The sequence below is a fragment of the Crassostrea angulata genome, chromosome 4 (genome assembly GCF_025612915.1).
Source record: "Crassostrea angulata isolate pt1a10 chromosome 4, ASM2561291v2, whole genome shotgun sequence".
In the NCBI taxonomy this organism is placed as follows: Eukaryota; Metazoa; Mollusca; class Bivalvia; order Ostreida; family Ostreidae; genus Magallana; species Magallana angulata.
Genome location: NC_069114.1, coordinates 32,309,229 through 32,337,198, shown reverse-complemented (window position 1 = coordinate 32,337,198; position 27,970 = coordinate 32,309,229). Strand labels below are relative to the sequence as shown.

At 32.3% G+C, this 27,970-nt stretch overlaps 1 protein-coding gene, 1 long non-coding RNA gene and 1 pseudogene across 3 annotated transcripts; 1 reads left to right on the top strand and 2 right to left on the bottom strand.

Moving 5' to 3' along the window:
- Positions 1-25: 25 nt before the first annotated feature.
- On the bottom strand, positions 26-26,388 carry LOC128180509 (steroid 17-alpha-hydroxylase/17,20 lyase-like; annotated as a pseudogene).
- On the top strand, positions 10,991-25,129 carry LOC128180515 (uncharacterized). Of its 2 annotated transcripts, XR_008243237.1 has the most exons (4): positions 10,991-11,130; positions 19,955-20,087; positions 24,502-24,601; positions 24,993-25,129. It is a non-coding gene; the product is annotated as an uncharacterized LOC128180515 (long non-coding RNA). The 2 variants fall into 2 exon arrangements; XR_008243236.1 differs by lacking the exon at positions 19,955-20,087.
- LOC128180511 (steroid 17-alpha-hydroxylase/17,20 lyase-like) lies at positions 18,998-23,406 on the bottom strand. Its single transcript, XM_052848635.1, has 5 exons — positions 22,509-23,406; positions 21,501-21,629; positions 20,909-21,012; positions 19,938-20,069; positions 18,998-19,669 (listed from the first exon to the last, which is right to left on the bottom strand). Exons 3-5 carry the CDS (start codon positions 20,985-20,987, stop codon positions 19,389-19,391), a joined length of 492 nt encoding a protein of 163 aa, XP_052704595.1. The 5' UTR covers positions 20,988-21,012; positions 21,501-21,629; positions 22,509-23,406; the 3' UTR covers positions 18,998-19,388.
- Positions 26,389-27,970: the final 1,582 nt, after the last annotated feature.

Sequence of the window (27,970 nt, the reverse complement as noted above, 5' to 3'; positions counted from 1 at the left end):
TGTATATCCTTACCCATGCATGAATAGTATTTGTATGTGTTTGCATGTTGATGGGACTAAAGTTTGTAAGGCATATGTATATCCTGGCAAATATTAGTCCATTTTAAAGGTATAGGAATGCACTTTGCCACTTAAAATTTTCTCCCTCCCTCCTTGGGGTCTGAACTTGATTTAATTAGAATTAATCAAGTACATGGCGCTTTCAGACCACAAGGATTATGTTTGTCATAAATTATCTAATCAATCACATCATTGATTACATCAGTAATGGGAGATATGGATTATTTTAGTTGTAAAATATTATGGGTAAAGAATTTAATATTCATAATTTTATGAACTTATTAATTATTGTTATATAATCATCTATTGTCATTTTCCTGATTATTTCAAATCAAATTTGGTTAACAATAAAGTCACAAAAGTGGCAGAGTGCAACATACATATTTGTTATGTGATGTTTTGCTGTACAAAGATGAAGGGCTCAGGTGGTTCAATTTTGAGCGGATAGAGGTTAATTATTTCATGAGTGAGAAATAATGCTATATGCAGTAATGGTCTATTTTGAAAATTATCAATTATGGATAAATGATTTTTAAGATTTCTTAAAATATTTTATGCATATTGATGATTTCTGTTAAGTTCGCGAGAGTTATCTTTCCTGCGGTATTGTAAAAGTTATTCAGCATCTTCATATATGGACACAAAATCAACGTCGCCGGAGGTAACCAATGAATTTATTCCGCGGTAAAATCTTGGGAGCGTCATTTTAAGAGCGTGGGTTCTCACTTCTTTCAGGACGCCGATAGCTAAGCATTGAAAATTTTCAAAGCGATCTATAAACCACCTCCACCCCTCCACCTTCTATTTTTAGTATCTGTGATAGGTTGTTCGATGCTTGTTTGATATTGTCCAATCCATGGTTAAATAGCTCAATACTGCATTAATTCGCTATATTTTCTATTTTTAAACAAATTCACTGGGTTTTTTTTCAATGATATAGCAGGAGTAAACCAGAAAATTTAGTAAAAAAATATTTATCCTTGGACAACAATTGACGCATGATAAAAAGAAAAATTCCAAGGGTGTTCGAAGCATGGTTAAATCACCGTAGATATCGACAACAAAAGATGTCTGTTGAGTTAATAATTTTTAATGAACATATCCTATATGCTTCATCAAATATATCTTTCAAATAAAACATTTTAGCAAGTTTTGCAGTGTGATTTTGTCACTTAACAGGATTAATATACTTGAATTCTTTACGGCTCTCTCTCTCTCTCACGCAAGAACGATTGACAAGTCTCTATCTTTTTATCTATCTAAAGAATATATATCTATTTATCTATCTATCTTTCTTTCTACTGTTTATCATCTGTCTGCGGATGTGCATAAGCTCGTTGTCAAGGACGCAAGTCTGGCCTTAACTTAGTCCGATATACTAGTGTTTACGGCCAGGCGTACGCCTCTTAGTGAAACGCAGTTTACGCCGGACTAAATTTTGGCGTACGCCCTAAGGCCTAACTTAAGTTTCGTCGTATCTTACGCCTTTTAGTGAAACGGGCCCCTGCTCTTTACGCCAGTGTGACAAACATCATGAAAAATAGACATTGTCATGTATTGGACCCCTTTGCCTACAACAATCGAAAATCTCATCGATTCAAACATACAGGCCTCGGTGTAAACTGATTTGCTTCTATCATTCATAGAAGTCTGTGTTTGTTGCTGTTTTCTTAAATAAAATACTTCTAGAAATACTTTGTTCGGTTGGGCAAAAACAAAAGAAAACATCACTATTAAATTGCAAGCTTTGAATATTTGATCGAATACGATCATATAGAAAAGGATTTTAACGTATTTATTTATGGAATATTCTATAAAAATCGATCGTTGCTAGAAACTGAAATTATAAAGAGAAGTATATTTAAAATGAATTGTTGAACTTGTAATTTTTAAACAGTTGTTCCAACAAAATGAGCTTAAAGTACATTTATCTATTCCAGACAGTGTAGGTCGTTATAGTGTTTTTCAAATTAAGCTGAAGTTATATAACCAAAAAAGGATCCGTTTGCAGATCATTGGAAAGAAATATAATGAAAGACGCTAGAAACACATTTCTTTTGAAAAAATTGCATATGTAATAATCATCATCATCCTACATCGTGCAAATAATGTACACGCACAATTTAACTAGTCCATAACCATGTTTGATCATCCAGATCTTTCTTTGACCACGATTTTGTAATCAGATGGCATTTCCATACCAAATCCCTTCATATGACACTCTAAATTCGGCTTCACGCCCTCTGGGAGACTTATTTCAAATCGCTGTAGAAGATTGGCACATATCAGTAGGATGTCTGATTTGGCCAAAGATTCTCCCAAACAAACTCGGCGTCCGACAGAAAAGGGAAGCCAACTGTCTGGTTTGGTGGGTTTCATTTTGCCGTTTTCATCGAGAAAGCGATGTGGGTCAAATTGTTCTGGGTCCTTCCATTGTTTAGGGTCATGGTGAAGCGCCCAGTAATTGATAAGTACAGTGGTGCCTTTTGGAACATCGTATCCCCCTGAATCAGAATAGAAAATGCTTTATTGCGTGTTTTGAAATTTCAAAGTATTGCGATTAATTTTAGTTGAAAATTTAAAAATGAAATTCACATTATTAGAATACAAACATCATTATTTCGAAAGATCCCTTTATTAAAAAAAATTCGAAATGTTGATCATGAAAACTAGAAAACTGACCAGTCAGGAAGGGCCCCGCTATGACAATCAATATGGAGAAGTGAAAAAAACTTTGAATTCCATACTCTTTATATATATATATTAACAATGATCAAAAATAAATGCCCGGCATAAGATTTAAAGAACTGCAATATATAGGATCTCATGATTTGTAGTTGGATATGATTTTCATCCAACAATTAAAGTGTTAAACTGAGGGGTAAAAATATAATGGTGCAGCTCATGGAATGAGAGTTTAATTTGATTACATTTAAAAAAAAATTCAAAATTATAAGTAACAACTGTATTTTTAAAATTTCAAGATAATTCCTGAATGTCCAAAAACTCTAAATAGTAACCTTGTATCTGCATAAAACAGGGATAACCTCATGTCTTATAAAAAAAACTAAATTAAATGTGTATTTAAAAAAGATTTAAACAGGTGTTTAATAAAATGCAAGCCTTCAGTGAATGCAAATACATTGTATCACCCAGGGTTGACCTCAACTTCAAAACAAACATCAGTTGCAGACAAAGGTGTTCATTAATCTTCATATGACAGATAGAGATAAGCCTCTAAATTTTCTGCAGCAGGCAAGATAATTAATCCCAGGGGACTAATTGTTCTGCTCTCTTATCCTTTTCTTCTAAATTTACAATAAGATTTTGATTTTAGAATTCAATAAAATTATCATAAATCATTGTGTACGGTATATTAACCAAAATAAAGTATGAATATTATATTTTAAATCCATATTTCAAAGAATGTACACACTACACATCATTCAAAATTGACCTTAACTTCAAAACAAAGTTCATTTGCAGACACAGGCAGTGCAGTAATTAATCTCAATGTGACAGATAAAGATAAAGCTTAGGATTTTCTTCCTGTGGAAGGTTAATAATTCCAAAGGACAAATATTGCACAGCCTTCCAAGTATACAATGGTAACATTCTCAGCAGTTATCTCTCTTTGCCCATTCATTCTTATGCATAGTTAAGGAATCTACTCCACCACCCCAGCTCCAAATCAAAAGACATAGAGAACCAAACTTAGCACCAAAATATTTATTTCTGTCTACTGAACTACCATACCAAATTTGAACTTGATTGGGCAACCATAAAAAAAGTTATTAGAAAAAAACAGAAAATTTGTGGACGGAAAAGTGACAGACGGCAGACAGAAGGACGGACAGACAGAGTGATTACTATAGGGCACCCGCAAATCCTTGCGGGTCCCTAATTAACAGATATGCCTGCATAATTAATCAAAATTGATTCCAGATCTTAGATAAATCGATACATGAAAAAAATAATAGAATTTCAATGTAAAAGAATAATTTTATTCTCACCAACTTGTGAATCACAGACTGTCATGTGTGGAATCCCAAAACCAACAGAATTTTAAATTCGCATCGTCTCAAATATACAGGCCTCGGTGTAATCTAAATTGCCTCTGTCCTTCATTGAAAGTTGCTTCGATCCTACAGAAGTTTACAAAGTTTTATAATACTGTTTATGTGTTACATAATTTATTTTCAATTCTATAATTTTATATGTAATGTCATGATAAAAGAGTAAATTTTAACATTATACCACAATTGAAGAATCTAAATATTTGGTGATTTTTATATCATAATTTTCTGAAGCACTGATTTTTTCAATCAAAAGATAATCACAATATGAAATCACAGCGTGTGTTCTGTGGTGGAAAGTAACGGAAATGCCGAAATTATTCAAACTTCTATAAGATGACAAGAAATAGTAACAAACATGTACTACATGTAATAACTTATTACATTCTTTGACATGTAATACTCCTTCAATGTCTTACACTATATACATGTATGCCTATCATATATGCATATAGATGCAGATATATTACAATATGTATACATTACCGACAACAGATTCTACCGGTACCTCAATTTTTTTTAGAGGTCCGTTTTCTCTCTGCTCCTGTTTTATGGTTTTCATTTGGACTTTTGATTTTGAAAATTGTCCGTTTTCACCACATGTCATGATAAATAATTTATACAATATCTTGAAATTTTTTTTTATAAAATGTAACTTATTTTTTTCACTGCAATGTAATCAAAAAACCCCTTCAGTCTTTTAGATTATGTATATTCAATATGTATTATAACTATTATTTACCAACAACTCTGTCAATTTCCTCCTGACATTTTGCTTGGGTTTCCGGAAATCGTGTCATGAAATAAACGAACCAGTCAATAAGGAAACGAGTAGTGTCTGCCCCCGCTATAGAAAACAATTAAAAGATAGATCAAGTATAAGTTATGAAAAAATCCTTCTAAAGAAAACTCCTTAAACAAAGATTAAAAATAATCAAACAACGAACCAAAGAAGATATTAGATATTGTCTGAACCAGGTGCGTGTCATCCAAGATCTCCAGGGCCGCCTCATCGCCCTCATCCTTCGCTTCCTGTTTGGCGATAAGCATGCTGTCTGTAAAGTCCCTGTTGACTCCTGTAATTGATAGTGAAATCTTCATGCAGAGTCTCGTGTGGATGTATATGTAAATATGATATATTTTCACTCAGGCCAATGGAAGTTAAATCTAATTTTTTTAAATATATATTCTTAATTATATTATTTATACACATACAGGTACATTTCGGTTTTTTTTTTTTTTTTGGGGGGGGGGGGTTAAGGATTGGGGTTTGGAGAGGGATTAAGAAATGTTGTAAAGACTTGTGATTTATCACCTGGCTGGAAAGTTTCTTTGTGTTCTTTCAAATTCTTCCGGAGAACGTTCAGCACTTCTTCTGTCAACACAAGCATTTTCTTCCATTTAGCCGTCGTAAAGATGTGTCTCAGATAGGGAAATACGTCTTCAAAGAAACCCGAACCAAATTTCTCCAGCAGGTCATTGTCTAATTTAATAAATCTTTTCACCTCTGGGTCATCTACAGGACGTCTTATGGAAATTAAGAATATATAAAAAGGTTATAATTTTGTCTATTTTTTTTTTCTTTATAAAATCATTATATATATGATTTCAGTTCATGGACCTTTTAACACAATTGACTTTAAAGTAAATAAAAACATTCTTTTACCGACGTGAAAATTCTTCATAATTTGAATAAGATATTTTCAAAATAATATCTATAATTTTTCTTCGCTCTCTTTTCTGCTTGGTAAAAGTTATGCAAGTTAACTTGCTTAAACAGGCCAGATTATCTCAAACGATGGAAAGAAATATATTGGCGAGAGGCATGTGGAAAATTGATTTATCTCAATGTTAAACATCCTTTTGCATTTAAGTATTTTAACCATTTTAATCAATACAGATAAAGACATGAAGTATGTTCTACAGGAGCTTAATTTATCTGTTACGTTGGATAATTTCTGGACTAACGTTGTAATTATATTAAATATTAAAAACACATTTTTATATTACATTTTACAAGGTATTCGAGTAAAATGCCAATATGCTAAAATGACAATATTATAAGTTGATATTGTATTATACTAAATTCTTGGATCGACTATTTGGTCGTTTGTTATTTATGCAGTCACTGTCATCCAGTTCTATTTTTTTTCACCAAAAATATAAATAAAATAAAAAGTTTAATTTTTTCTGTTTGTGTCGAAGCAAAAGGTTTTAGGAGTCTTACTTTTCTCCAAAACATATTGTGTACAGTTGATGAAAAATTATCAGATCCATGTATTCTTTGAAAACGAACGGTCCTTTCTCTTCGGCCATCTTGTCCAAAAATTTATTCATATTGTCTTGAATCATGTTTTCCAATAAATCCCCTTGAAGATAATTCCTAAAAATTGATTGTAGTTGAATAAAGTAAACGTAGTAATCATTTTCACTTCAATATTCATGATAGGAAAAAAGTAACGGTGCAACTGACCTTAGGGCCTTTCCGACTATTTTCCTATGTAATTTCCAGGAAGCTGAATAATTAGCCAGGGTTATATCCTTTCCTCCTTCCGTAAACACATCACCTGAAATGACAGTTTTGACATTTGTTTTATACTATTTACATTGGCTTTAAAGAATATTTTTTAAAAAGTCACAAGTTATAGCATAATTCCACCCTTTCTCTGATATATTTGCTTTTTGAATAATTATTTTTACCCCAATATTTCATGATTGCATGCTGTGATGTTATTTTTTAACTAAAAAGAGTAATGCGCTAAATTCCAATGTATTCAAATAGCAATTAAAATCAAAATTAAAGATTATAGAGAAGATAATATTTCCTGTGCATTTCTCTAAAGGATGGTGTGAAATACAATCCCCAGTAATTTTTTTTTTTTTTAGGAATTTCTCTTTATCTTGCAGGTACTTAATTTTTGATATGTTTACTCATATAGAATCCTATTTCTATTCAAAAGAACCAAACATATGGGAGATATGAATCATTATTTATGGTAAAGATAAACTGTTTACATTAATCTTAGTAGATGTTCTGCTCCGGTCATTAAAATTCTAGTACACATGTGTGTCACGTGACATAGATTTCAGTGGGTGCAAAATCAATTATCATTTCAGAGCATAAAACTCATTAATATTTGTAACTCAAATAAACTATCTAAAAATTTAAAACTAATATAAGCAAAAATTAAACATCCCACACGTAACCTTAGTTCTTTTTTTATAATGTACAAAAAAATTAGTATACGCAAGCCTGAAGTGTGACTTAAAATTGTCTTAAGATTTCTACAATATAACTTTTAAGATTGCCTCGTGAAACAGAAGTGATAAATCTTATGACTACCATAAATCAGATCTTATGACAATCTTAAGTACTAGTATGTCTTATTATAGGTCTTACGATAGTTTTGTAAAAACCAGCCCTGGATACAAAATTTAAGCACGCCTCGACAAGCAAACCAAACTGTAACGCTGTTAGTAAAACGATAATAAATCCTTCATATACATATCGATTATTCTACCAAGATCCAACCATTCTATTCATTTTCATTCACTGAAAGGACAAGTTCACAAACCAGAACGAAATTCACTGTTACAGGGTGTGCAAAATCATTGATAATGTGTCAACCTTAACATTAAAAAAACTATCCAAGCTACCAAAACATATCAGAATATGTCACATTTATTCACTCTTTTCTTTAAAATAATCGAAAGCTTGGTAGATCTCCTATACATAATTGCATAAAAGGGGCTGTTTTCATTTGTTAAGGGATATCATCCTTTACCCGAAGTTTAGTTGTACGTGTATGTCGTAAAAGTACCATATGTAATTTCTTACGTAAACTTATATAGCAAAAGATAATCTATAAAAAAAAAGGGGGGGGGCTTTCTTTTTTCATTCATGATACAACTGTCACGTACCTGATGTAATCTGTGGTCTTCCAGCAAAATCGGTCTTTTTGGTTACCATTGCTTCCAGCACAGAGTTGATGTCATTAAGAACAACCCAGGTTTGGGGACCTTTCCAATAAATGTAAAGAATACATTTGTAATTCCTAGATTTTATCAATGTTAATCCATTTGTGAAACAATTCATAATCAAAGGTGTGTGTAGGTGTGTGCGTGCGAGTGTGCTTTTTTGTGAGTGTTTGAATTTTATACACACCAACAGACAGCCGGATTATAGGACCGTATTCCTTTGCAAGCGCTGCGGTTTTTAAGTGAAACTCAGGCGATGAATAAACTATAGGAAATAAAATAATATTTTAACGCTTGCTTGTTATTCATAATTCTAAACGTCCTATATTTTATGTACAAATAAAACGATACATGGAGCTTATAATAGTTAACATTGAGATTTATTTTGAAAAACAAAACTTGTTATCTCTCTGAGTGAAATTAAACACATCGTTACTCTTATAATGCCCAATAAGTGGGATACACCATGGTCCAGGTGGCAGACGATACCGCATCCGTTTGATGACGTAGTACACAAAAAGACCAATGCTCATTCCCGCCAAAATGGTCTGGATGTTGATGGACAACTTCAACATGATTGGCTACTTTAATCCCTCTTTTGTGTGTTATTCTACAAGGAAAAAAACCAAACTCATTTTAGTAAGAAATACATGCATTTTCGTATAAATTACCTTAGCTGGACAAATTTTAGTTTTCAAACACATTTGATGGGTCATGTAGATTTATATAGGAGATGCTATAAACGGGAAGTGTATGAAATCGGACCATAAAATTGATTACTGGTTTTATAAGACTTAAACCATGATATGGTTGTTAGCAGTGTAAATCAATTGTACTTTCTTAAAGGTCATCCAACCCTCAGTCCCAATGTACTTTTTTTCATCATAAAAATGTTATTCGTGCTTAACTTTTATAAATGAAATAAAGAAAGGAAAATAATTGATGGTGTCCATGCATTTTTCAAAGTTTGCCCACGGTGGATAAAATGAATGAATAAACAAGTTGAGATCAATTTTTTTTTAAAAGAAGTAGTATCGGTGGCTTTACCTATAATTATGTAGTAGATCTTAGTGAATCCATTAAGCCAAGCCTGTCATTGAATACCTGATCATAAGATTAAAACTAGAAGACTAATTAATTAAAGTTGTTTGTACATGTATGAAAGGCAGATTAATGGTACGAATGAAAAATATATCCGGATAATTTAGAGTTATTGAACATGACTGAGGATCGGAATTCGTTCAAATTTTGGTTGATTATGTGCTCTTTGTAACGTTCAACCCAACTAATATTTAATACTCATATCTATTGATAAAAAATAAATACTGTAATACAGTGTACTATAATTTCTGAAGAGAAAATATTTCTTTTTTCAATCAAGCATGTCGTATGAATGTTTGTTAATATCTGATTCAATTATATATTCTATATATTAAGCAGGTTATAAAATAATTGTCTATTGTGATCGGAACCTTTTTATATGAACTTTAAATTGAGCAAACACATGTAACTTTCTCTATGTATCATCTACAACGATTGCTTTACGCTTTTTTCCCCATTAGCCATTGCTTTTTTGCATTGAAGAATGTTTTCTTGCACTGAACAATTCGTTTTCGCACTGAACATTGCTTTTTGCATTGCACAATGCTTTAATCACATTGGTCAATATTTCATGAGCTTAAAGCACAGGGGCATCGTATCCGCTCTACACTCTATGACATATATAAATAATACACAAGGGAAGAATCGATTATCGAAAGTAGGACACGATTTGTAAAAAATGTCAAAAAAAAAACCAACTTACTTGACAAAAGTTACGCAAATCCTTCTACACAATGTTGCAAATGTTGTCAAAAAACACGTTCACATTGAAATATTCCTAATAAAAAGCGTTTTTATCTCATTAAAACCGCTGTCCGCTGCAGACATTCAATCTCTTCGCCCAAGAAAAGATAACTCTGTACTTTTTCTCTATATATGTTCAGTGATGATAGTAGAAATTTCGGCGGTAAACTGTTAAATGTGTGGGGAAACGTCTTATGTACCTACATAATAACATTCGTTCCGATATATTTGGCATGTACTTTAATTACCGTAATTAAAATGCAATTGTTTAAAAACAAATATATTTCCTATCATTTAATCTTTTGTAGAAATGTAAATATACTAGTAATTTGATATTGACAATTAAAACAATGCTGAGATTCTTAGGCAATGACAATTAATTTTGAAGAAATGGGTTGCAAAGACAATTAATGAATTATGAGTATTTTGATTATTGAATAAGAAAATAGTTAAAAAAATTATATGTCAACACCAAAGTAGTTTTTCATTTACATTTCTGAGAATAAGAAAAAATATTTAAAATTAAATACTGTTTCAACACCTTTTCATCATCATTAATTGTTCATTCTAAAATTACTAAATATTTTTCTTCACTAAATTTAAACTATGCAAGTCTCTTTCTTCTAAATCAAATGGTCTTGCTCTCATGGTCAGTATAAAGTAATTGCAGTAGCAGGTCGAACAATTCATTGTTCTCAAATTTCCAATCATTATCTTTAAGACCACAAATATATACACCATAAATATATACATTGTGACAGCAGATCTACATTATATAAAAAAAATATGTATATATTTTGACATTTTAAACTGAATTCTACTTATCTATTTTAAAATAAGATTGTCCATCATTCAAAATTCACCCCTACCCCCGATGCAAGTTCGGATCTGCAGATGTATGAAATTATTTCTTTGTTTTGTTATTGATGTTTCGCGGATTTTTACAATACATGTATATCATTACTGAACATAGAGAGTCCCGAGAGATTTCGGATGGCGAAAGTACAGAGTTATCTTTTCTTGGACGAAGAGATTGAATGTCTGCAGCAGACAGCGGTTTTAATGAGATAAAAACGCTTTTTATCGAGTTTATTAGGAATATTTCAATGTGAACGTGTTTTGTGACCACACTTGCAACATTGTGTGGGAGGATTTGCGTAACTTTTGTCAAGTAAGCTGTTTTTTGACAATGTTTACAAATCGTGTCCTACTTTCGATTTTTCCCTTGTGTATTATTTATATAGAGTGTAGAGCGGGTTCGATGCCCCTGTGCTTTAAAGCTTGATTGTTTTCTCGTATATTTATACAGAGTTTTTCTGTTAGAAGAGATCAATGTAGTATAAAATTGTCACGATTAACTCGCCATATTGAAGGCGAATCACATAACACGAGTTTGTGTGTACCTACCTTATATCTATATGAAACTTCGCCTACAAGTACCCTTTTCACAAGGCCTCAAAAACAGTCGAGAGAAGACTGGCAATGCCTGTCTGATATGCGCGATAGACCTTTTGCTGAAAGTGCATGCGCAGAATAAATCTAGAGCACTGAAATCGAGTGCACCAACAGGTGATGAAAAATATTCAGAGTTTGTGTGTAACATTACAGACACGTAGCATTGTTTTTAAAAGTGGGGGGCCAGACACGTCCAAATAAAAATCTTGACAAGCATAAACAAAAAACCCAACTTTCCAAAATCTTCAATATCCTAATGCTTGATGGGGGTGGGGGTGGGGGGGGGGTGGGGGGGGAGCTGGCGTAGTATATCTATAACTTCAATTTCACTCTTAATTTCCTTATTTTCATTCCTACTCCAACCCCCAAAATAGCTAACGTTTTTTGTAATTGATATATGGACAGTATATCTTTATAACCTACGATGTATGTACCTGTAGATGCATTAATATTGAATGCAAATAATACTGAAAATCGAAGCCGATTAAACTCACTGCTACTAATGCACAATCATAAACGTAATTTGTGAATCTCTTTTTAAAGTGATTATTATGACGTTATTGATACATGGTTTTTAACTACAAGAATGATGACACATTAGAGTTTAGACAAGTCTGCAATTCAAACTGAATTGATAAATACTTTCTAAATACTGGATACAGAAAGTGTAACATTATAATACATGTACATGCATAGAATACATTATATCGCGCTAAATTAAAAAGCATCGCGAAATGATTGAAAACAAAGAAACATTAATTTTGTTTTATTACCCCTAAAATTTATTTTAATTGAAATGCTCAATGACAAAGAGCGACAAAGGTCAGAAAATTGGATGTAAACATCAGTATGACAACTTGTAAATTTACACCGACCAAGTAAATTCAAAATTTTCAATATGATAAAAGTAATAAAATAACATATATTCTGGACTTCCTAATTACTTAAAATGCTATATTGATTATTCTATTGAGCACATTACACAAGTCGTGTACTTCAACCAAAATAATACCGAGTAAGTCCGCTTTAAATTAAACATTTGTACATGTATTACTAGTATGTGGATGAAACATTTTTTGACACTTAATAACACTCTTTGCGCTAGTGTTCCAGAAAATCGTAAACACTTCACCATTTTTTGGGTTTCCGTTTAATGTTTTATCTATTTTTATAATTTAATTTCGATATTATATTTTTTGTCCGGTAAATTTTTGAAGAAAAAGGAATATTATTTAAAAATTATCACCTTTGTGTGAAACAAGAGTTTATCAAATCTTAAATATTTTTAAATAAAAATTATTACAATTGCCAGTTCCTATAAAATTGTTCTTATTTTCACATGCTACATACACCTGTACATATAAAAAGTAATAGAAACAATTTTATGCATGTGCAGAGCTGCGTTGTCAAGGACTTATGTTAAAGCTATAGTCTAAAGTTTACGCCTCTAGTTACGCCGCTTTATGAAATGCAAAATACGCCCGACTAAGCTTCGATGTAAGTCCTCGGACTAGACTAAAGTTAGGCCAAAAATTTTAGCTCCATGAAACGAGCCCCAGAAGGCTAAATCGATATTCGAAATCTGAAATACGATATCGAAATTCAATATCAATGTATTGTTTATACATATAGACAAATTTGTGTTAGTTTAATAAAGGCTTCCTTCCTTTGTAGTTCGCATTTTATTAGACTTCTAACATTCAAGTTTTAGTGATTCAATCAAAATACACAAGTAAACCATTTCATACATAAAATTTATTAATCTCATTTGTTTAGGTCCGTTTTTTAAAACACTTAAAATCATATTTGATATTATAAACAACAATTTAAATATTGGATTTTTAGGTATCTATAACTACACGTACAAATGCAACCGTGTCTTGATCTATCTACTTATCCTTGTAGTCCAACTTTACTTTGGTAGCCAAATTACTTCCCTGACACTTACCAAGATACTAGTAATCGAATGCAACTGAAGTTAACTTTAAAGTGACGTAGATTCTCTTTATAATCACCAATTACATATGCAGAGATTTAAGAACATATGATAGGTGGAGAGAAATATTTTCACGGATTTTCTTGGTTCTCAAAACTGTATGTCTTCGAAGAGCATGACTGATTGCATTACCATTTGAGAGAAGATACAGTCTCAAAAATCTAGTACATTGTAGTAGTTTGAGATATGGGAAGTGTCGGATTTGCTATGAATTATTTACATTTGATTTGCATGTAAAATAAACTACCATTTCAGTCGATTTCTAATTTCCAATTCGATGAAAATCGGGAAAAGTAACAGCAGAATTTTTTTTTTTTATACTATTTATAAATACATGTATTACTGTATCCGAAAACAAACTACGATGATAAGTTAAAACATAATTCTAAAGTGTATTGTAACTAACAGCATTTAACACATAATTATTCAAATCAAAAATGTAAAGGGACGACACTCGCCGTCTCAGATTTATAGGGGGTCGATTTAAACAACATTTATTTAGAATTGAGGATTATTTACTTGACCCACCGAACTCTGGCGAATTTTAGGTTGTAAATAACTGATCTATTTACTTACATATGTATCTCTATCGTCTGACAATAGTTTATACCCAAAATAACCGAAACGTCCTTGATACGTGCTCGGTTAACTTAATCGAAATTAACGGAAGTTTGTGACGTGAATTATCCATGTAAAATCACATATAATATAAAAATAAGATATTGAAAAAGTTGTTCCACACTTAAATAATTTTCAGACCATTTAATAAACATCGGAATCTTCAACTTGATTAGTTACCTGGAACAGTATTAAAACTAGAGCAGAGCTCGTGGCAAAGCCCCGAGTAGGTCTTCCGTTGTTGCTGCGAGTTGAAAATATATGTTATATGGTGTCAAACGATTATAATGACTATACTTTCAGTTCTGCTTTTGTTATAAAAACGTGTTGTGATTGCAAGCCTGTATATAAAACGTGTTTTGAACAAAGAAAGGAAGAAAATATTTTAGGAAAACTATTTGTCGAGCAGAGTTTATGTAATCGTTTCAAACATTCTTTAAAAAATGAAATGTTTAATGGCGAGTTAAATTTTCAAAGGGTAGCAAGCATTGTTATAAACAGTATGTACTCGTGATTCATGTCAGGAAGTGTATTTCTTTTATAAACTAAACCCGCCTACAAAACACGTAAACTTTTCTCAAAGATAACTTCTATATTAAAATATTTCTAAATTTTTGTGTGCAAGTTTAAAATTGCGTGCTGACAAAATTTACAGACCCTAAAACGTACTACTACACCAAAAAAGCGTGCGGCCTACGTGCGAGAAACGTTTCGTGTAAACCTTTTAGAGTTTCGTGTAAACCGTTTAGCGTTTCGGGCAAAGCGTGCGAGAACCGTGTGAAATGTTCATCAGATTTCATTCGGAACTCTCTGACAAGTTAATTGTTTCAAAATGGCGCCCGTGTTTTACATTACTTTAACAAAATTGAACGAATTTTTAACAAACAAAAGAAAGGTATATGTATTAAAAGACGACTAGTTACAGAGTAAATGTATATTTAACGTTTTCATGCGATGTTTCAGTACTGAAACAATATTAAATTCGCTATACATAAAAAATACTAAATACAGTTAGTGAAACATGATTTCTATTGGAACAAACCTAAATCAACTTTAACTTGCACGATCATGTTTTGATAGGCATGTATTTTTATTATTTATTTACATCGATAACTCCTACTGATAACTCTTACTGAGACCATTCGGCTGTGTACAAACAGCACACATAACCTCGGACATTGGGTGAGACCTGCACCTGGCTGAACCTGTCAATCAAACTCTGTGTATTTGTTTTCATTGGATGGTCAGGCGTCTCTCTTTTGTCAAAAGCCAATGGAAAATTAATGACTTCAAGGTAATCGGAATCAGTATTTGATGAAGAATTTGATGAAGCACACAATTTAACTGATAGAAAATTTATTAATTATTTGAACAAAATTAAATGTAAACATAGAGAGGAAATAAAAAAATTTATTATTATGGGAATCTATACGCATGGTACTCAATTCAAATAGATTATATTATGATTTTATTATTTTATGTAGTAAAATCACCCTTCCAACTGTTACTCAATTACATAACAATTGATGACCTGGGGCTATAAATGTTCTGAGTTGTGTGCGCTGAAGCGACACAAGATTCTCGGTCGCATGCGGCAATTGAATTAACACAGACTGGCCGAATAAACAAAGGGGTGGGAAAGTGAAACAAAATGTTACACATAAGAAGAATCCACCAAAAATGATTTTCGACAGATCTTGTTATCTTTTCTCCAATTAAAAAAAATCCAGCGCGAGCACCTGTCAGCGGGGCGGGAGGAAAGGGGGGGGGGGCAGCAATGAGTTCGCTTCCACAATGAAACTACAGAAGTGATTAATATGTGACCGATAGAATCTAATCTAAAGTTGTTTAAACTCATGTGAATATTTTTTAAAATAATAATCGAATGCCTCAATTCAGGGCATTCCTTTATCGTGCTAACCCCTACCGCAAACATGGAACTTTGATTATAATTTGATTTCATGTTTAAATTACCTTGTACGCTGTCGTATAAATCAATGCTTAATCAACTGTACAAGTAAAATCAATTTATATTTTCGTCTTATACCAATATAATAGTTGAAAACATAATAAAATATAGTTGTGTCCCTGCAAAATATGAAACATAAACGCGTCATAAGGTACATGTAGAAGAATACGAACCGACGGCGGATCACTTATCCACTCGCGCCGGATCTCCTCAGCCATGTGCGAGGGATGATCATCATTTAAAGGTTTAATATTTGAAGGGGGCGTGTTGATTTAAAACATTAATTGTACAGTTTTTAAAGAACTTTAATTACCTGAACAAACGAACCATTAGTTTATGTCTACGATTTTTCCGATTTGGAGTAATATCGTTCATTAATATTCATTTACACTCAAATATTTAATTAAATATATATACAAGTAGGACAAACTTTTATAACATAAAATTAAAACAGTTCTTGTATATACGGCTATATTAACTCAAACACGTTCATATGCATGTAAGAGGAAGTCGCGGTGTGCGAATCTTGTGTATTAAATAACCGCTTACCGCTAGGTAATGCAGCCGTGGCTGATCTCCTCGGCCGTGGACGAAGAATAGATTACGTAAAGGTACAACGCACAGAAACGCACAGCTCAGAACCAAGGAAGATTTGAAAAGTTTGCAGTATAATGACCTTACTCTATCAAATAGAAGTTATATATTTTAAACTTAAACCCCACAATTGATCTATGTCTTTTATTGCTTTAGAGAATGACATTGCTTTTATTAATTAAATGAACTATTTCTTACTTGACATCCACTCGTTTAATCCACAAAAGATTTTGTGTAATCAAAACTAAAACAATTCTTGAGTTCGCGGCAAAATAAACTCATATATGAGAGACGCAACTCTCGTGTATTAGATAACCGCTGACCGCTAGGTAGTCCAGCCGCGAGCATGGTAACCGATTTTCTCGGCCGCGGGCAAGGGAGAGCTTACGTAATGGTACACACACACATGCAGCTCTGATTCAAGGTAGATTTTAAATGCATGGAGTTAATAACTAAAATGTAATGCACAGAGTTCTTTAATTCCAAATTTTGTGGTTTACTAGAAAAGAAAAAGAATGTTTTGTTTTCCAATTGCCGTTTTTAATGATTGTGCACTATAAGAACTTAACAACAATGACTTTAACTCATAAAGGAAAAGCTTATACTCCAACAACAACAAAAATTCTTATGAATTAATGCCTCCTGTATAAACCAGCATACTTTCTGCGGCAACTTTATGCCAGTTGTACGCACAAAGACTTTCGTTAACTTGTCAAATGAAAACAGGTACATGTCAACATGTAAAGCTTTTTACACTCATACTACACAAATCACTTACAAAATAACATTGTTACGACCTTTATGAGATCCCAACAAGCAACTTTTCCAGCGACAGCCATATCAAAATCTTAACCGTTTTTGAGTTATTAAGCAAAAACTTTTGGAGGCTATTGGCCCTTAATTTAAGGGGCCAGCCCTTTTTATTGGTGTTAAATGAAAGCCCTTGATATTTTGCACAACTTTTATTCTACATGTCTTTACAAAATATTTTTTGTTAAAAAGATATAAAGGAAAATATGTCTAAATTTTTGCACTTTTTGGAATCCTGTTTTTTGACCCCCTACCTTTTCCTAAATAAAATACGTAATCTAAAAACAAAAACTAATGTGCACCACTACAATGTCTCTGCTATTCAAATTCGTTGGATTCCCATTCCCTGCTATCATAGTCTCGGAGCCTTTGTCTGGAAACCAAAGGCCCTAAAAAAATTTAAAAGGGGAATAACTCGTTACCGGAAAGGGAATTCTAACTTTTATGAATTGATGAAGATAGTGTTTTGTAATGTCCATTAGCCCTGAAAATTTGAGCAAAAACCGTTCAGAAATGAGCACGATATGAAGCCTCAAAGTTCGCGTCTAGGAAGAAAAAAAAAAAAAAAGAAAAAGAAGAATAATCTTAACCAGCACAATAATAGAAAGGTCTTCCGTTGGAAACGGAAGACCTTAAAAAGAGAACATTTTGTCACCGGCAGTTTTTTTTCTTTCAAATTGCATTTTTCCAAAAGAGAACTCGCTTTTCTTTTGATTTAGCCATTTATTAACTTCATCTACATCTGCATTACTAAAAACATCTACATTTTCCATGAGGAAAGGTTTGGTGGGATCTGCCTTAGATGAGTTGAAATATACAGGAATTTTTAAATTGCTGAATGATGGTATTCCTATCATGATGTAGGCTTTGAGGAGTGTGTACAATATATATATATATATATATATATATATATATATATATATATATATATATATATATATATATATATATATATATATATATATATATATATCAAAACCAAGGTAGAAGTTGCATAAATACAGGCATGTTAAAATCCTCAGATTGCAGGAGTACATGTTCATCAGATATAATTGGTTAGAAATTTTTGTTAAAGGGTAAAACCATTGATATCGCTTGGCTTTTATATGGACAGTCTCTAAATATTTATGCGTAAATTGTAGAGTTGTTGTGTTCGGTATGAATTATTTTACATTTGAATTACAAGTAAGATAACTACCATTTCGTTTTATTATACTTTCATGTTAAATACTGAAATCTGATTGGTTAAGAGGCAGTTGATAATCAGTTTTATTACCCTCCGCGTTAGCAACACAACGGGTAACACAAGGAATTGTTACATGCGCGTACGGTTCGCCGTAGAATTCACGTCATTTCTATATAAAAGCAGTAAAAAATCTCTAAAATTAAGACATTCAGTATAATACAATAAATAGTGCCTCTTTGGGAGGATAACAGTTGAAATTGACACCCCTCAAAAACTATTGTCAACCTCCGCTTCGCGTCGTTTGACAATGGTTTCCTCGGGGTGTCAATTGCAACTGTTACCCTCCCAAACAGGCACTGTTTATATACAGTTCTAACTCCAATGAGTTAAAAAACGAGAAAAATAACAATAAAAAACATGTTTTTGTTAACAATTTATACTTAAACCCAACAAACTACATTGTATTTTATAGGAAAGAATAGAAAATTTGAAAAAAATAACTTTCAAAAATTCTGATATGCGTTGTAACGGAATGTATTTAACACGTAATTGTTCAAAAACATTCCATATTTGGTTCCACAAAATGATAACGTAACAACATTTAGATATAACAAATATGATAATACTACTGCTGCATATTTCGCAATCAATCTAAATACTTTTCTATAACAATTTGACTGTGGCTGTAATACAAAAAGGATCGCAGGCGCCATTATTCTTTAATCTCTACTTCTCTCTTTCACCACGATTTTGTAATCGGAATTAAGCTCTACACCAAATCCCTGCATATAATATCATACTCTAAATTGGGTTCACGCCCTCTGGGAGACTTATTTCAAATCGCTGTAGAAGATTGGCACACATCAGTAGGATCTCTGGTTTGGCAAACGTTTCTCCCAAACAAACTCGGCGTCCGGCTGAGAATGGAAGCCAACTTTCCGGTTTTATAAATTTCATTTTACCGTTTTCATCAAGAAAGCGATGTGGGTCAAATTGCTCTGGGTCCTTCCATTGTTTAGGGTCATGGTGAAGTGCCCAGAAGTTAACTAATACAGTAGTGCCTTTTGGTACATCGTATCCCCCTGAATCAGTAGATGAAATATTTTAAAACGTGTTCCAAATTCTCAAAATATTGTGATAAGGTTTAAAGCTTTCATATGAAACGCCCATTATAAGAGAAAAAGTTTCCTCTTTTCTGAAGATTCCTGATTTCAAAATATTCAAATGTTGATCATGAAGAAACAGGTAAGCTCGCATAATTGTTCAAAATGTTTTCAGATTTTAATTAATTGAATAAATAAAGTAAATTAAATAATAGAATTTCAATGTGAAAGGTTAATTTATTCTCACCAATTTGTGAATCACAGATTGTCATGTGTGGGACCCCTAGACCAAGAACATTTGAAAGTCGCATCGATTCAAATAGACAGGCCTCGGTATAATCCAGTTTGCTTCTATCCTTCATCGAGGGCTGATGGGGACCTGTAAATGATTCAAAAGGTAATTTATATTTTTCTTTAGCATAATGGTACTAAAATCCGCTAACAAAGCTTAAGACCTGTTTCTCTTGGTTTGATTTTTTCTTTGCAAACTAAAGTTGGACGATTTCTAAATCGTAATTTGCTGAGTCACTTTATTCACAAGATAGTCACACAAGGAAAGCAGCGAGTTAGTTTCATAATGAAGAGTATCAAAATTGCTGAAAATATCCAGTCTTCTATTCTTCCAAAAAATCACAAGAAATTGAGTTTTTGCCTCTCAGTTAATTTGATACGCAAGGGCATGCTTTATACGAACAGTTTGTACGGCGGGGCAAGCTATTGACAAACACGTTGATAAAACAGGACCACTATCACCAGTCTCGAATGAAGTCATATTTTCGTACGTTCTGTGGTCGATACAACGACCTTGTCATCGAATATAATCTTTCACTACGTCGTTTGCTGATTTTTCATACTTATTGTTAGACCATAATTAATCACCTATTTGCCTACGGACTTTTCCGTTTTTCCCGATTACGACAAAGAACAAACGGCAGGTGTGACTGGTCAGCGGAGGATGCTCACTCCTCCATCGCACTTTATCCTACCTCTAACTCTTTTTAGAGGTCTGTGCTCTCTCCTCCTGTTTTGTATTTTTTCTTATGGACTTTTGATTTTTAACACTGTTTGTTATCACCACATGTCATGATATATAATTTATACAATATCTTGAAAATTGTTAATAAAGTTTACATTTCAGTGATAATAATTATCACTGAAATGTAATCAAGACACCCATTCAATCTTTTACACTGGGTATATTTAATATGGATTAATTACCAACAACTCTGTCAATTTCCTCCTGACATTTTGCTTGGAATTCTGGAAATCGTGTCATGAAATAAACGAACCAGTCCATTGTGAAACTAGTTGTATCTACCCCGCTATAGAAAAAAGAAAATAATTATTCCAATGTTCATGTAATACTTCCATACATACATTGTATATTTTTCAGTAAAATTTAAACATAGCCAAATCGTGTTAATTTTTTTTATGATAGAAGCAAACTGAGACACAATAAAATAGTAGTTCATGTATTGTATATATGAATATTTAAAGACTAATAAAAGACTAGTAAAGATATCTCAATTCAGAAGCGGATCATTATTTTGTGCAAACTATGCTTAAATTAAGTTCAAAACCTGTTGTTTGCAGAGATGTTGCTTTCTTTCCAAAACATTATTTTACTGTCATTCAAACTTACAGAAAATTTTATACCAAAATGCCTATTCTAACCCTTCCTCTCTCGGACCACAATTTCCTAAATCACTATTTATCTTTTACCTGTCCAACAAACCTGACGAAATGGTTGGAATATTTTCTTAAAAAATATCTTTTTATATATAGAGTAAAAAATACTAAAACAACGAACCAAAGAAAATATCAGAAATTGTCTGGACCAGGTGCGTATCTTACAAGATCTCCAGGGCCGCCTCATCGCCCTCATCCTTCGCTTCCTGTTTGGCGATAAGCGTGCTGTCTACAAAGTCACTGTTTACTTCTGTAATTGATAGTGAAATCTCAATGCAGATTTTCGTGCAATCGGACATATGAATATATTTTCATTTATAGCAAATGGAAGTGAATTCTATTTATTTTTTAAATACTAGATATTTCGAGCAAGCGCGGAGAATATCAACTTACATACTAATTCGAAACAAATTATTTTGTTAATTTTCGGATATACTGCGTCCTTTTTAAAAACTTTTCTAGCCTATTTTTTAAAATTAGAATTTAAAATCAGATGGCTTGATATTAAGAGGAGGGATTGGGATAAAAATCAAAACTGAAAATAATTCCTTCCTTCCCAGATACAACTTCTCCTTTTTATTCTTGCATGATTTATTCATACAGACGTAGAGGTGTCAACACAAACTGTTCTTAGTTTACAATTTTTAACAAAAATAAATGAAATCTAAATACACGAGTGCATGCATGTTTATTGGTATACTTTAAACCTTCTGCGTTATCCCGTCCTGAGAAGATCTTTCTACTAAATCTAAAAGCGTACATTGAAGAAACGAATTGGCTCATTGCATTTATTCAACATCCGTCATACATGTATCTGAATTTCTCAGTAAATCGTATATAATGTATATTTTGATGCAAACGTTTACTGACTTAGATCCGCCAAAGCGTGTCCACCACCTTACTCACATTTTTTTATATTTCGGTATGATTTGTCGCAAATAAAAGTATTTTTTAAAAATTAATTACCCACTATTACTTATCATGTAAAATTCATTAAACGTTTACGGAAATCATCTCGCACGTGTTGAAATATCAAAAAAGACCTTTCATTTTTTTTAAGGGGGGGGGGTTTAAAATTTGGAGGTTTTGGGAGGGTAAGGGAATGTGGTAGAGACTTATGATTTATCACTTGGTTGGAAGGTTTCCTTATGTTCTTTGAATTTTTTCCGGAGAATGTTCAGCACTTCTTCTGAAATCAAAAGCAATTTCTTCCAATTGGCCGTCGTAAAGATGTTTTTTCAGATAGGGAAATACGTCCTCAAAAAAACGGAACCAAATGTCTCCAGCACATCATTGTCTAATTTTATATACTCTTTCACTTCCGGGTCATCTACAGAACGTCTTATGAAAATAAAGAGTATATACTTAATAATTAAAATGCATTTTAAATATATTCCAAGTAAAGAATTTTTTTATCAAAATGAAAATCCTTAATGATTTTACGAAAGACATTTTCAGTATCTATCTTTTTGTAAAAGTTATACAAGTCAAACATTTATCTGGTTAAAACAATCTTAATGAGAGAAATAAATATTTTGGCGAAGGACATTTTAAAAATGGGATAATTTGTATTTTAAAAAAAGAAATCGTTGGTTATCTTAACCATATAAACCCGAAATGAAGTATGTTCTACAGAAGCAAGAGTTACCTGTTACATTAAATAATTTTCATACTAACGCTGTCTTTAAACATTTAAAACATATTTTAATTATCGTATCTTGATCTTATCAAGATATGCATGTAAAAAGATTATAAGAGGCCCAGGGCCACATCGCCTTAACCTGAATCAAATAGGCATCACAGTAACAAAATCAAAATATCTTATTTACACAGCCACAGTAATCAGAGTTTGAATATAATAGTTTCTCGCCAAAAGTATGATTTGAAAGTTTTGTTTGTATGGACGGAAAAGGATTCAGGAGTGTTACTTTTCTCCAAAACATATTGTGTACAGTTAATGAAAAACCATCAGATCCACATATTCTTTAAAAACGAATGGTCCTTTCTCTTCAGCCATTTTGTCCAAAAATTTATTCATATTGTCTTGAATCATGTTTTCCAATAAATCCCCTTGAAGATAATGCCTAGAAATAGATTATAGTAATTAATTGTTATTATTAATAAAACCAAAATTTGTTATCATTTTCAAGTCAATTCAATATTCATTGTATGAAAAAAGTACCTTTGCAACTGACTTAAGGGCCTTTCCGGCTATTTTCCTATGGTATTTCCAGGAAGCTGAATAATTAACCAAGGCTATATCCTTTCCTCCTTCTGAAAACACGCCACCTGAAACGACAGTTTTGATATTTGTTTTATGCTATTTACCTTCGCTTTAAGCAAATAAAAATGATAATAAATTTTAGCACAATACTGCTTTTTTCTGACAATTTTGCTTTTCTAATATTTTTACAAAAGCATGAAATGATTGTTGTGATTATCTTTAAATTATTATATATAATTTTAAATTATCTAAAAAAATATATCAAGAGATTAATAAAATGCATTATATATGAGAGATTAAAGTGCATAAATTAATAATCAAAATTAAAGTTTCTCGTGAAGACAAGTTTTCCTCTGCTTTTTTTTTCTTCAAATTACCCAACGTGCATACATATGTGTCGTATAAATGGTATTCGTAAGTTACAAAGGATATTTTTTAAAGTCAAAGCTAATAACACTGTGCTGGATAATTATGCCAATGCCAAGGTGGCATTTTTGCACCCGCTTAAAATGCAGTTTCGGGAAAATCCATACATACCAAATGATAGACCATTGTCTAGAGAGTATATAACCACTTTTGTTTTTAGTGTGTTTTACCTGACAGGTGAAATATTTACCTTTAAAAACTAATATCCCATAGGAAATAATAATTCCCATTGGAGAAATGACTCTCCTACAGGAAAATATGACAATCCTATAGGATTTTCTACAAATCCTATGGTCTATGATATGGTCTATCATATGGCATATTTGAATTATTTGAATGCAGCTTAGACGGGTGCAAAAATGCCACCTTGGCACTGGCATAATTATCCGGCACAGTGTTGAATCTTTAATGTATTGATTACTGTAAAAGAAAACCATTCATTAAAAAAATCATTTTTCATTGCATGAAACAGCTGTCACGTGCCTGATGCAAAATGTGGTCTTCCAGCGAAATCAGCATATCTCTTTACCATTGATTCCAGCACAGAGTTGATGTCATTAAGAACAACCCAGGTTTGAGGACCTATTCAATATAAATAAAATATGCATTTGTAATTTATTTTTTTTACATTTTTGTTTAAGTGAGTTAACTTACGTGTGTGCTTGGGATTGTGTATATGTTTGAATGTATGAAATCATTGATACACACCAACAGACAGCCGGACTATAGGACCGTATTCCTTTGCAAGCTTTGCGATTTTTACGTGAATCTCAGGCGATAAATAAACTAAAAAACAGGAAAGATAGTGTTATGTTCTTAACGTTTCTATTATATAAGATTAGAACGTGCTTAATTTTATATAGAAGTTTTAAAATAGTTACTAGTAGCGTTATGCTATGTTTTATCAAGACAAACCTGCTACATGTATCTCTATATGTGGAATGAAATTATTTACTTTTATAGTGTCCAACTAGTGGGATACACCATGGTCCAGGTGGCAGACGATACCGCATCCGTTTGATGACGTAGTACACAAAAAGACCAATGCTCATTCCCGCCAAAATGGTCTGGGTGTTCATGGACAACGTCAACATGATTGAATCTTTTATTCCTTTCTCTGTGTGTGTTATTCTATTATAGAAACAATCTTTTTTAGTAAGAAATACATGCATTTGTATAGAAGAGATTTAGCTTGATACAAATACATATTGGTTTGCTAACACATTTTGATGCGTGCAATGGTGATTAATGTGACGAATGCTATAAGAAGGTAGTGTTTAAAATCCGACCATAAAAACAACTAGATTTTATAATATACAGTTGTTAGTAAATTTAATTATTTGAACATTCTTTGAAATTACATTTGATCATATGCACTTTTGAAACTTGATTTAGAAGTCATGAATTGATCATGCTCTTGTTTGCAAATTTTCACAATTCAGCTGGTTTCTTTGTTAGAACAAGACATGGTTGGTCAAATTCATGACAAAATGTGTTACATCTAATGTTCAAAACCAAAGATTTCTAAATTTGATAAACACAAACGATTAGAAATCACAAAACTCTATAAAATGAATAATGGGGCCATCATTCAACCTTGTGTATTTCAGAATTAACTGATGCCATAATTTTAATTTTGAGTTCTATTTGGAAATATATTTTTTTTGAGAAAAAAAAATAACGTAGCTAGCAGTAAATACGACAAATAGTGTAAGGATGTCTCTATATAACAATACCTATCAAACATTTAACTTTAAAATTTGAAATGTTAAGTAATAGGGTCGTAGAATGTAAAACACTATCCCTTACTTGTGATAGTTCACATATCTAATTCCACTTCCTCTTGTATCTTACTAAAAAAATTTGTTTCAGTATAAAATTGCAAATTATTCGGCAGTGTAAGAGAAGAGTTTTACCCTGAGTCATGTTAATATTACTTATTAGGTTTGTTACTGACTGTTTACAGAAATTTGTAGGGTCGGTAAAGTCCATAGAAGGCAAGGCGGAGCCGAGCCTACTATGGACTTTACCGACACCACAAATTTTTGGTGTCGGTACTGTTTGTCGAAACTCAAAAAGATAGCATATAATTATAAGATATTATCAGTTTTCTGACCCAAAAAGGCTACCGTACAAAAGATAATCACAAAGCTATACTACAGATTAAAAAGCATGCAGATTACATAACGCAGGTTCTCGGGAAATCGACGTACATTTTACCTACCTTATCTCTGAATGCTACACTCGCTTTAAGTACCGTTTTCACAAGTCTTCAAAGAACAGCTGAGAGTTGCTTTTATAGATTAGTGCATGCGCAGGATAAATCTAGTACACTGACCTCTTCTAGTTGAATATCTAGTACACCAACAGTGTGTGTGTAATGACAGCATGTATTTAGGAAAAATTTCGTCATTGCTTTGCACAAGCATAAAACAGGTGATCATGAAGACCAAATTTTTTGTTGATCGAAAAAAAACAATTAGAATGATTGAGGATTTTTAAAAATATTTTTTTGAAAGGAGGATTACGATCTTAATGATGCGATAATATTTATTGTGTTATTCCCTAATTCATTGATGTTTATAGAGTATATATTACGTTATAAATGGGAATTTTCTTAGTTTTTACCCCAGTTACACATTCACTAATTTATGTTTTAAAACCATTATGAAACATATCCTCAGTCTGTGCAAAATTTTGGTAAGTTAAATAAGCGTTGATTTTCTATATATTTCTGTATGTTAGAATTATTCCATAATGATAAATTGAAAGGATTGTTCTCTTCTTCTTTTTTTTTTTTTTACAACAATTAGATTTATCATAACCACTGTCATGATATATAATTTCATTTAAAAATGTAATCTCTACTTTTCAATAAAACAACATGTAGAGGTCTGTGATACGATTAACTGTGTTAAAAAAAATCAGTTGATGAGTAGCATATGACAATTTTACGTGGACAGTCATGGACCTTCTTCTAATATTATAAAAATGCTTTAATAAATGATTCACATAGTTACTATCTTTACTGTGGTAAATATATGTGTTCATAATGACGTGATAATAGTGACAATGGTCCCCTTTTTCTCGTGTTCTGTGGTCATTATGTATTGGATACGTAGAAAATGATGCAGTTTTCAAAAATCTTGTCCAGAACAACCTTGATTTTTTAATCAGATTTGCAATATTGATAGAAGAGGCCGAAAACCGACCAATGGTCAACTGTGGACGATCTCAAAAAACAATTGTTTGAAATCAAACCACTCTTATTTGATTCTCACTGCCTTTCACTAAAAATAAATGTGCACCGGTGCCTCACCCATGTTTATGTGATGAAGTACCCCAAAGGTTTAGCAATCGTAATTATAGCTTTCCTGAATTAATAGCGTATATTTTGATAATAAAGAAACTGGAGTTTTAATCAGTGCAAGCATCATAAAAAGTTCTTATTTCAAACCTAGCTGTATAGGCTTTTTTCATTCTTTGTATTCCTTGGCTTGCATTCCATGGATAAATCAATTATTATGAATTGCAAAATCCGACATTTCATATACAATAATGTGCACTGAGGAGGTTAATGGGCCATGCTATGGAAGTTCATTCGCGGCTGAATTTTATAAAAATCGTCGATCTCTTCGTAAAAAAAAAGTAATATTCCTTGCGCAGTATTTTGATAGACAACAGAAACGTGTTAACATACAGACCCTGAAACGTACTACTACACCAAAAAAGCGTGCGACTTTCGTGCGAGAAACGTTTCGTGTAAACCGTTTAGCGTTTCGTGTAAACCGTTTAGCGTTTCGTGTGAATCGTGAAGCGTTTCGTGTAAACCGTTTAGCGTTTCGGGCAAAGCGTGCAGCGTTTCGGGCAAAGCGTGTAAATCGTTTCGGGCAAAGCGTGCGAGAACCGTGTGAAACGTTCATCAGATTTCATTCGGAACT

What these genes read in the sequence shown, in the direction of transcription:
- LOC128180511 (XM_052848635.1), bottom strand. Translation starts at nt 20,987, where the DNA reads ATGGACTGGTTCGTTTATTTCATGACACGATTTCCAGAATTCCAAGCA. An exon ending in GGAAATTGACAGAGTTGTTG is followed by an intron (nt 20,070 to 20,908) that starts GTAATTAATCCA and finishes AATCATTTACAG; the next exon opens with GTCCCCATCAGCCCTCGATG. An exon ending in AATCTGTGATTCACAAATTG is followed by an intron (nt 19,670 to 19,937) that starts GTGAGAATAAAT and finishes CTACTGATTCAG; the next exon opens with GGGGATACGATGTACCAAAA.